The 11,916-nt window shown below is 33.7% G+C and overlaps 1 protein-coding gene across 1 annotated transcript; it reads right to left on the bottom strand.

Annotated features, from left to right (window-relative positions):
* Positions 1-481: 481 nt before the first annotated feature.
* Positions 482-11,680, bottom strand: LOC149261994 (uncharacterized). Its single transcript, XM_089373297.1, has 2 exons — positions 11,565-11,680; positions 482-1,619 (listed from the first exon to the last, which is right to left on the bottom strand). The coding sequence occupies exons 1-2, from the start codon at positions 11,678-11,680 to the stop codon at positions 482-484; spliced, it is 1,254 nt and encodes a 417-aa protein (XP_089229423.1).
* Positions 11,681-11,916: the final 236 nt, after the last annotated feature.

The following is an 11,916-nucleotide window of genomic DNA, read 5'->3' as shown; positions in this document are numbered from 1 at the left end:
AGATGCATCTTAATATTGGACAAGTTTCCAGGGTAATTCAATTTAACCTTCCAGCCATCAACCATAGGAGTATGATTAGGTTAATGCCCTATTCTTATTTTTCGAGTCTCTGGGGAATGGGTGCATTCATCGAATAGTCGTCCCTCTTTAGATTTTCTGTTTGAGCTGCCATGTTATGTGCATCCGCTGATTCTGAATCTGGAGAAATCGTAATATGAGTTTCCGCTGAAAGAAAGTTAGACAAAGGAAATGTCGACCCTTCCCGCACAAGGGACATACCCTATGGAGGAAGAGAGTTTTCAATGGAATAATGCATTGGACTCAAAACTAGCGACACTGAAGCTTGGGCATTCAAATTTGGTGACATGTCTGATTTGACCCAAGAGGGTGAATTCAAAGCTGGTGATCCTGGTTCATGACCCAACGGAGCCAAACTCGGTGAAGCATCTCTCAGGTCTTGTGAATCTTGGCCAAGATATTTTTAAGAATAGAGTTTATCCTCACAGACCTCATAGAAATTTCCAGTGCGAACCTCCTGACGGAGAGAACAAACACCGCAGAAAATCCACTGCATTAGATCTGTCACATTAGGCTGCCCACAACAGCAGCCATTTCTAGGTAAGCCAAACCTCTTCCACATCTGAATCCTCCAAAACCCACCATACAAAAGCCCAAACATGCAAAGAATGATCCCAGTGATACCAAGACCTTCCTGAATATTCTCATTATCAATATTGACAACAGCCAAGGTGAAGATCCAATAAGGGGCCATGCACAACAAAATGAAGGTCACTATGTGCACATACATGTTCCCAAACCCCAGTCTATCCATATTCCACCCAAAAACGCAGAACCCACAAAATGTTGAAAAAAATGCAACAGAAGGATCACTACAGCAGTCAAATAGACCTCCCTGCCATTCCGGTTTAAGTTCCATTCTTTTACTACCTCTTCTAAGAAGAGAGTATTTCTTCTCAAGCCGCGCGTATGTAGATTTTTTTTTCACAGAGTTATCATCTATCCTAATAACATCTGCGTTTGCATCTGCATCAGTGATACTTATAATCGTAGTCTCCAAATCACCTTCAGCTTCGTAATCTTTCCCAAGAGGACTCAGGATAAGATAAAGACTAGCTGCAACAGGGGCGCTTATTGCAATAGAAATGCACAAACCCACTCCAATAGCCGGACGCTGTGATCTCTTATAGCCCCAATTCAGACCATAGAGTGCATAATACGCAAAACAATTTATTTGCAAAAGTAGCACAACTACCATCATGTGTGCCCACTCATGAGGTTTGTAAGTCTCATTTTTACAGTAGACCTTTCTAAGATTAACAATGTCCTCTGGTTTCCATCTAATGAGAAGTAAAACATGATAACAACGTTGTGGGTGTAGATAAAGGCACATCATGGTAAGAAGCGCATTTAGAATTTGATTATTGACCTCAAACCAGGCATCCCTCTCACTCCTTTTAGGCACGACCCTGTTAAGAAAGCCAACCAGAACCAAAAAAAGAATAGCTCCAGATACTGCCACAGCAATACCCCATATTAATAGTGCCAAATTCTTCGGATTTCGCAACCATACTTTCACTACCTCCTTCCAAAATACCCACCTAATTTCGCCAAAAAAAAGGACTTTAACACCATCCTTGAGGCCACGAAAAGGCTTCGCTGGCACTGGAGTTCATTGCCATAAACTCCACTAAGAATTCAAATGGACTCTATCTGGAACTCCTCCGTAAAAAGCGCACAGATGTCAAGTGGAGGGCATTGTTCATTGCCCTAATAACGCTTTTTAAGGTTTTTTAATGTTTTAAAACATTTTTTTATTAAATTAGATGGCTGATTTTTGTTCAATCGTCTAACAAAAGATCTAACAGCTACGATTACGATAGAAAGGCATTTGGGGGAGTCCATTTCAAAGGGAAATGCCTTACGGCGTAAATATCTTGGAAAAACAAGCTTATGCCTTTGTCAAATATTTGATGGCCTTCAAAGTTTGTGTTTTACACTCTAACATTGTAGCTTATGTTCCAAAAATAGTTGTTAAAGACATCCTAGTGCAAGGGGATAATGATGGAAAAAGAGTTAAGTGGATTGCCAAAATCCAAGAGTACAAAATGGATATCAAGCCCACTAAACTCATCAAAAGACAAATATTGGGAAAAATCTTATCAGAGTCTAATTTCTAGGCCTTGGGGATTAAATTATTAATAGAAGAAGATGAAGAAGGGACACAACAAAAAATGATCAATACATCGATCCAAAATTTCATATCAAATACAAACATCTTCCTAGTATAAAGATTTCATCCACTATTTGTTATTCTTGAGGTGCCCGGTGAAGATGGATAAATCCAAGTATAGAGCATTAAGATTACAAGCCCAGAATTTTATTATATCCAATGGCCAATTGTATTGGAAAGACCCAGTTGGAATACTACTTCTATGTTTGGTAGAAAAAGAAACTCAAAGGGTGATTGATGATTTCCATAGTGCCATTTGTGGGGGACACTAAAATTGGAACAATACCACACAAAAGATATTGAAAGAAGGATTCTATTAGCCTAAACTATTCGGAGAAGTTCACTCTTGTGTTCGAGCTTGCAAGTAGTGTCAAATGTTCGCCGAGAAGTAGAAATTAGCCCCACTCCCATTAATCTATGTTTGCATAGAAGATCATTTCATGCAATGGCGACTAGAATCATTTCATGCAATGGCGACTAGAATTTGTCAGAGAGATACATCCCCCTTCCAACAACCAACATAACTGGATACTGACATCCACAGACTATTTCAGAAAATGGGCGGAAGCAATCCCAACCCAAAATGCAACTGACACTGTGGTGTTAAAATTTTTGGAGGAAAATATCATAGCGAGGTTTGGGTGTCCTATGAAAATTGTGACTGATAACGCTTAGGTTTTTAAGTCTACAAAATTTATCAGCTTTTGTCAGAAATTCAGCATTACAGTTGGCCACTCTACTACCTACTATCCACAGGGAAACAGACTAGTTGAGTCTTCCAACAAAACGGTATTAAGGATCCTGAATAAAACAATTGCAAAAATCCATAGAAATTGGGAATCCCAACTAAAATTTTCCCTATGGGCTAATAGGGACACTCCTAAAATATCCACGGGGAAATCTCCTTTCAAATTGGTCTATGGGAAATCATCTATATTCCCTATACAACTTTCCATGCTGGTTTCCAAAATATTACAAGATGTGGAAGAAGAACCAAACTCCCTAAAATGAAGGATAAATCAACTAGTGGAGCTCCAAGAGAACAAAGAGCAGGTAAACCACATGTTAATCAACTGCCAACATGAAATGAAATTTTTATTTGATAAGAAGGCTAAGGATAAACCTCTCTAGCAAGGAGCTCTAGTTTTGAAGTGGGATGTAAGAAGAGAAGACAAAGGGAAACATTGAAAATTTGATCCCTTATGGTTTGGACCCTTCAAGATTAATGAGGCAAAGGGAAACAATACTTTCTTGCTGAAAAACTTGGAGGGTGAAATGCTTGAGCTGCCTATAAATGGGAAATTCCTCAAGATTTACACTAAGAGGTCCATTTCTCAACCATTGTACATACTGGTGAGCCATTATAAAATATTAGTAACACTTTTAGTTCTTTATGTTTCTGTTTTTGTTTTTATATACTTGAATAAAATGACTCCATGCCCAATGGATAGAAGGCTACTAGTCTGCAGGTTCTCAGCACCTTGTTAACAAGGCACTGTTCCCAATTGGAGCCAATGTTGGCACTAATGTCAACCAGACTGACAAGAATATGTGTTGCAGCAAATGCATGGCTAAAAGTATTCCTATGGTAGTTGCAGGCTTCATGTGGAGGATCATCATGGGGAGTGTGATTTCGTATGTCCAGAAAGTCAATGAGTAGAGAATTTTGCAATCATATTCTAGGAAGGAGAAGGAGTCAAATACTACATCAGACACTGTCCATTGGAAAGTGATTTAAACAAGATTTCCAATGATATGTGGAAGTCTAAAAATGGACTCTTGGATCAAAAGATATGGTTTGCTGAAGTTTCAAGGATTTGAATCCTTAGGAAGGAAGGAATATCAGAGATCACAATATTGGAGGTCCAGAATATTGGATATCGCAATATCGAAGGTTCATCACATCGCGCATCGCAATAATAGAGGTATGATACATCAAAGCAGGTGGTATCAGAGGTTGGAGGAGCATTGACACATCAGAACATCGACGTATCACAGAATCAAAACTTCTTAAAGTGAGAACCTTTAAAAAGTTGTGATATCATAAAGTGTTGATAGTATTAGAAAGCACCATGGAACGATGATAAATGATTAATGAAGGATTTCATTGTAAAACCAAAGGTTGATGGACCCTTTTCTCTCTCCTATAGCAAGACAAATGGCAACATATTATTGCTTCTGATAAATCTATAGTGGAATTTGACATCAGCATGACACAATGGTATGACAGGACACGTGACAAGGAGTTTTGGTATTTTGAGGGGCCTAAGGGGACAAATCTAGATGACACATGTCACCACTCATGAGGTTCCATGTGGAGTGATGCCTCATATCGGAGGTCAAAATATCAGAGGTTAAGGAAATCGAAACTTTAGAACAATTGGTGTTTGAAAAACTTCTGATGAGAGGGGTTCCGATATTGGGTTATCACATGGCATCTAGAACAACACTAAGGCCACCATGATTGATCGATCCCAACTCTATAAAGTGTGGAATTCAAGCAGTTAATGGGAAAGTGACAAGTGAACCAGCCGAGTAACTAAAGAGGAACATTGTGGTAAAAGACGTGGCCTGATCAGAGGCCCTCGTAGGCATGCCATGGATATATTTTTCTCAACCATCATTTAGTTGTTCCATTTTGTTATTTTTGTAAGTTTATGTATTTTAAATAAAGGAATCAAATTTGTTGCAATGATTTGGACAATAGAGCCTTCACACATGGAGACAACTAGTCGATCAGACAAATGGAGCTCGGCTAAGATATTTTGTAACTGTCTCTCAAGCACAAGGACCTTATAAAAAGAGGGAAGAAATGCTTAATGAAGGTTCAAATTTTTTGGAAAGAACTCTTGCAAAGGACCTTTCCTGGTTTCATGAAGACAATGTTATGAATCTCGATGTATGTATGTTTCTCAGAAAATTAATGCGATATTTTTAGTGATTCCAACTTATTGGATTGTAATATGTTTTCATATATGTTGAATATTCCTCTCAGATTTCATGTCAAGTAGCTGCCATATATATTTCTTATTAGATGCAGATTCATTTCGATCAAGTTATTGATGGATTAAGCTTGTATAAGATTCATTTCGATCAATTTCTTGATGGATAATGCTTGTATGGGTGTGGAAATTAAGTCTTTAAAAAGCGCTCCATGTATCTTAACATTCCATAAACATTTCCTTTATCTCGTTTCTTTGTAAACCCAAATATACAAAATTCTTAAGATTTAAGCTCTGTATGATGGATTTCTCCTCTACTATCTTCTACAATTACATCTATCTTAACAACTGATTTGCTGCAAGCTCTCAATCTGATTTGGCCACCACCAATCGAGGATCATTTCCTATGTATTCCTGCGTGTGTGTTGGTTCATACATTGTATATTTATGAATGGTTCTGAATCAATCTTATTTGAATTACATGCAAAACTATGGTGCTACAAGTCCTTAAGACAAATTTGATAGCACTAATTAGGATGTCCTAGGCACTGGTCTCCTATCAACCCAAAGACTGTCTCTAGGAGTGACAACACATAGTATGTCCTTATATTGATATATATGAAGATCTATAAAAAACTTGGCTCGAATAATAGAAAAATTCTTAAATTACTTGAAAAATAAATAGGAATTTTGAAAAATAGATATAATTACCAAAATATCAATTACTTAATGAACCATTAAAAAGAAAATATTAAAATATGATAATTCGTATATGTATATGTATATGTATATGTATATGTATATGTATATGTATATGTATATGTATATATGTATATATATATATATATATATATATATATATATATATATATATATATATATATATATATATATATATATATATATATATATATAGATATAGATAGATATATATATTGAAACAACACAAGACCAAAAAATCATCAATATTTTCCATTTTGAATGGAATCTTACTATAATAATAACAAACATCTCACAAATTTCCCACTATAGTCATACCAATGGTATATATGATAATAAAGACTCTAGAGATGAGATATATGGAGGATGCACCAATTTTTTTATAAGCATCTTTTTTATGCATCCTCTAAAATAGAGAACTAAATTGGCTAATGGTTAGAGAGATAGACATGGAAACCATGGATTTTGGTCAACTACCATTCACATCAAACTAAAACAAATTTTGCTAAGATAGAAGACTTCAAATTAGTTTTTATTATTAATTCTATTAACACCTTTGTGAAAGTTGATCCAGGTAAACCTAGGTTTTGTTGAATCATGCTTATAGTTTTATTTAGGATCATACAACCCATGGTGATTCTTAAGGACCATCCATGCTTTCTTTTCACTAGAGGAAAATAAAACTTGTACCACTCCCTCTTTTCCTTGAGAAAATTCTACCAACTTAAATATAGGAATGCCACATGCAAGTAGATTTATTTCTTCCAAAAATTTCAAGTCACTAACTAGGTTCATCATTAAGAGATAAGAGTTGATTAAGAGTAGATAATTTATTTATTTTTGTATTAAATTTATGCCTCAATGTGGAGAGTGGTTGTCTCAAAAGATTATATTAACAATGAAATTTTTAAAAGTTAAACTCTTTACATAAAATCGATGGCACAACAATAATTTCATTAGCTATCCAATGTAAGAAGGTTTACCTTTCTCCAAATTTATTAGAGGCAAGAGATTAGCCAACATAAGGATATGGCAATCTAGATTCAACATACACTAGACAAGTCTCTACATGAGGTCAACAACCTAGTCAACAATTACACTAGTAAGTTTAGGAGCGATTAGATTAGCTATCCCTTTTTTTCTAATTCGCATAGAATAAATGTTGTGACTTTGACTTCTTACAAGCATATCACATCTATTCCATTAAGGGGAAGTCAAAATTTGGTGGAAAATATAATTTCTCCCTTGATGTTTAAGCCCTAGACATTCCATTAGGGTGCTTGCACATAAAACTAGTGTACCTTTCATCTTTACCTAATTTACTTTGAGGCTTTAAACGACACCAAAAGTATTGATGGCATTAAAGTAGTCACCAAGCATTGTATTTGTTGGCCTCGTTAGGCTATTTTCCCCAATCAAAGTATCTTGATATGACAATGACATAGAAAGGGGATAGCAAGACATTGAAATCCATTCCTTAATAAGGAGTGGATTATTAAGATCTTGTTAAATCCAATTGTTGTTCACTATGATAAACTAGGCATCCTAGGTTATGAAAATATACTTGGTTCCAAAACCTTGGGGGTTTGGGTTAAAGGGGTTGAGGCCTAATGGAACAAGGTCATGATCATCAATGAAGCTATATAAGACTTATTTTTTTGACTCTACTCTTAGGTCCATGCCCAATAATCTAAAATTCTTACGTTGGGGTCCATTAGGGTCAATGAGATAGGAGCATTCAATGGGGCCTTAAGCAACCATAGAAATTATTTTTTCAAGGGTCATGTGAATATATAACCAAGGAGCATAATAAGCTATTCAATATCTAAGAAGTGGAAGAACACAATGTAGCAAGTGGAAGGTGAGCCTAGGCCTTGTGAAGTCACACAATAAATGGTGTTTGTGGCCCATGAGGTTGGCCAACTACATCTACTTGCTATAGTGCATTTGTAGTCATCACTCAATGCATGCAACTTCCAATGATCTTTGTAGGAATAAATCCCTCTTGGATTGGATCACTTGTATACATATTTGTGGAAGAGACACTTTCCTTGCCTATATAGAAGGGAACTTGAAGATGAAAAAGCATGGATAAGGCATAATCTAGTCCAATCCCATTGGATAAATGACCACTTTTTATTAAATGAAATTAAGGGAAAATTTCACAAAAGACATTGATAATGAAGTGTCATGGATCCTTCCTTAGGGCCCACAGATTTGGTGATAAGGGATTTGACAACAAAAGTAGTTGCTCGTAAAGTTGACTTAACAAATAGGCCAGTAGATCCTTTTATTGCCTAATTGGGCATAAGTTAACCCTAACACACTATTGAGGTTGTGACCTAGTGTTTAAACTTATCTAGTTCTAAGCACATAACCTCTCATAAGGGAAAAACAATACAACAAAGTTTTCGCCATAATTACATCAAGAGAGTAATGAACTCAATCTACATAGGATAATTTATTTTAATCTTATAATAGATTGAAGAGTTTGAAGTCCAAACTTCCATAACCAAGAAGGTTTTTTTGCAAATCTAGGGACTAGTATGCAACATATTTTTAGCATTGTTTGCATCTACAAATTGGAAAAGAAAAAAACCTTTGATAAGGTTTATGAGCATGGTTACAACACCAACCATATCACTCCTAGTTATCTTGAGTCTACCTGTCAATTATCACTTCAAATTGTTGGTGGGGGGGGAATATTTTCCCTACAAAATACCCTAATAGTGAATTCAAGGCCAGGCTTGATAATATACCTAGTTGCACACCTTCAACATGAATTTGTGAGGGTTCTTATAGGTACCATTGTTACTCACAACATTAGCTCCTTTAGAGATCACAACGTATTTTCAAGAAAAAACCATAAAAACTCTCCACTTGTGACTAATGACATTGACTAAATAAATTAAGCAAATCAAAATCAATTTAATAAGACAAATAATGAATATTCACAATTTAGCAAACTTTTTAAATAATAATAATAGTAATTCCAAAATTTTAATAATATTAATTTATTAAAAATAAATATAATATTAAACATTTAAATACCACATTAATTGTACTTCACCAAAAATATGAGTGGTTAAGCCCCACCAAATTTTAATTCTCACCCAAAACAAAAGTGCATCCCTCACCTAATCACATTCATTGAGAAGCAAGGCCATGTGAAAGACACATGCTGAAGAAATAGAAATATAATAATGGACTTCAACATGATCTCATCGATCCATGCCCTTGTTGTGTTCTAAGCCACAGGCTAAGTCCCCGTACTTTTAAAGCATCCATTAAAAGAGCGTTATGCAGATGCGTTCTGCTTAGCTGTACAAATATTTAAAAGAGCGTCTGGACTCTTCCTTTTGGCTCAATTCTTTATTTATTATTTTAAAAATAGATTTTTTTTTGTTGTATTCGCTTAAAAGCAATAAAATAAAGCTGTTTGAATGCATGCAATATGTTAAATATATTTTAAAAATATTTTTAAACAAATGCTACATAGTAGTTAGTACTTGTTACTTAGTTTAAATATCGAGTCAATATAAATTGACGTATTTTGTTAATTCTGTTTAGTGAGGATAGACAATCTAATCCTACTGAACTACAATAATAATGTCTTATCTTAGTGATAATGTTTTTGTTGAGAAAATTGTCTAGAAAGTTTTATACTTTCTAAATAAAGTATAGATAGATATATTTTAAAAAGTAGTTATTCTTGCGAGATATATATGTGAAAGATGTGAAAAATAAGTTGAATATACTCCTTAAAAAAGTATAATATTTAAAATGAAGATGCTTTATTTACTTAGTTATTTTTCTTTTTAAATTGATAAATATTTCAAGTGTTATTAATATTTTTTTATTGATTTCTTATTGATAATAAATAAAATTATATATATTTTTTACTATAATTTAATTTATGTGTCAAAATTCATTTCATTTTCATGCGATCAAACCAAATTTTGTCATAAATAATAAATAGCTGAGTAATATAAATGAGTAGCTTCTATTTTTAAAATAATTATATGGTAATTAAATGAATCTATATTATTTGTTTTAAGTTTTAAACTATTTTTAATATATATATTAAATTAAGTTTTTAACTATTATATATATATATATATATATATATATATATATATATATATATATATATATTAAATAAAAATTTATGGTTTGAATCAATTTTCACATGAGTTGGCCTACAAGACTTCGAATAGACAGTTATAGGGTGCACTACTAAGTCATTTCCTGATGTGAACTTCATTGGTTCAAACTATATGAGAAAAAAAGCAGTGATGTTAAGGGCTTGTGTCGCCTAGGCCGGGTGGGCAATTTTGAGCCAAAGGTTAAACCTATCGTCATCTCTTACGAAAGTGACGACTTGACAAAAAAATATTCACATGAGTTTATCCCATTGTATTTGTTTATGAATAAAGTTATTTTATTCAACTAATAAAATTTTAAACATGTTAACTCACAATATTTTTTATTCATTTTGAACTTGTTAATTAATAATATTTACTATAAAATTAATTTAAATATTAAAAAATAATTAAATTACATTTTAATTAGTTAATGGTTAATAAGGGATAGAGTTGTAATATTCATGTATTATTTTTAGATATTTGTGCAGGGATTTTTTATTCTTAACCTTTGAAGGAAGTAAATAACAAAATTACCATCAATTACTTCCTAACAAAATTTAACCAAGTATTTACATAAAAAAAAATGGATAAAAACAATTGTTGCATGACAGCGTAGTCCCTACCATTTTAAGAGAAAATTATGCTTTCAAGAAAATTGCAAATTAATATATGAAACTAAAAAATTAATTACGTAGTAAGGGAAAAGACTTGCATAAACTTTGGCAGTAATAAACACTAAAAAATATGCACATTTACATTTTTACTCCTATTTATTAAGCTTGCACATTTACATTTTTACCCCTGCTTACTAAAGTGTTGAAGGAAACATAAATAATGGTGTGAGTATGAGATAATTTTGGGTGGTTTCCTATGAAGCTTAACAATGAAAAATCTAAAAATATCTGAAAATTATAGCATAAATATTATAACTGCATCAAAAAATTATGGCAGAAAAATTTGCTATAATTATCCACATGGCATTGTGGTGTGAAAATGATGTGCAATCATATTGCAGGTAAATAATTTTAAATATTAATAAAAAATTTGGTCACAAACAAAGTAATATTAAAAAAAAAGAGTAAAGTAATACTCAGTAAAAAGAGCTATGAGAGTTAGCTCAATTTGTTGTGTTTATGTGGCTAAAGTACCACTTATAATAATAGGAAATGATAAGGTCAATTCTCCTTGAAACCCTAGATATTCCCACTAGCTCTTTATATGGCATGAAGAATAAGTGTACATTGTTGGTTTTCAAACCAGCCAAACTGAAGGAAATGGAAGAATCTGATAATATACATAACCTCCCATTACCGTTATAACTTTCATAATGTTTCATAAATGAATTTTTTTGGCATATCGAAGCTACATAATTAACTGTAATCATGCCCACAAGACTAGGAATGGCCTGATGAGCCTTGGCCTCAAATCCTGCATCACGACAGGATATGATCGTATTCGTTAAAGTCGTCCATGGCAGAGGAATTAACTAGGTTGTATTAGCTCAACCTCATTTGCATCCATGAAAAGTTCAGAGACTTCAAATAGAGATATGCAAACACTGTGACAGTACTTCCATAGAGTAGAGTAGTGGCTATGGCAAGAACCAGAGTATTCATCGACATCCCGAAGATTAACGCTCTTCTGCTACCCCATCGACCATGTGTGCATTTCATAAAAGGAATCTCAATTCCACTTCCCTCATTCACATAATTTCTTATGAGATCAGTGTTTGGGCATCCACATCTTGAACCTTCTACTACCGCATTACAAACAAAGGGAAGAAGAAGCACAAGAAGAAGAACATAGGTGATATTGAAATAGCTAATTTTTTCTGCCATTTTTGTGACAGCCAGTCTAA

The sequence above is a fragment of the Pinus tabuliformis genome, chromosome 6, assembly GCF_031772625.1.
Source record: "Pinus tabuliformis cultivar Carrire ecotype Pingquan chromosome 6, CPIR1, whole genome shotgun sequence".
NCBI lineage: Eukaryota > Viridiplantae > Streptophyta > Pinopsida > Pinales > Pinaceae > Pinus > Pinus tabuliformis.
This window is presented reverse-complemented; position numbering and strand designations above follow the sequence as displayed.

Coding starts and splice junctions, on each gene's coding strand:
- LOC149261994 (XM_089373297.1), bottom strand. CDS start 11,680: ATGTCGATGAATACTCTGGTTCTTGCCATAGCCACTACTCTACTCTAT. Junction 1,620..11,564: donor TTTTCATGGATGCAAATGAG/GTTGAGCTAATA, acceptor TGGCGAAATTAG/GTGGGTATTTTGGAAGGAGG.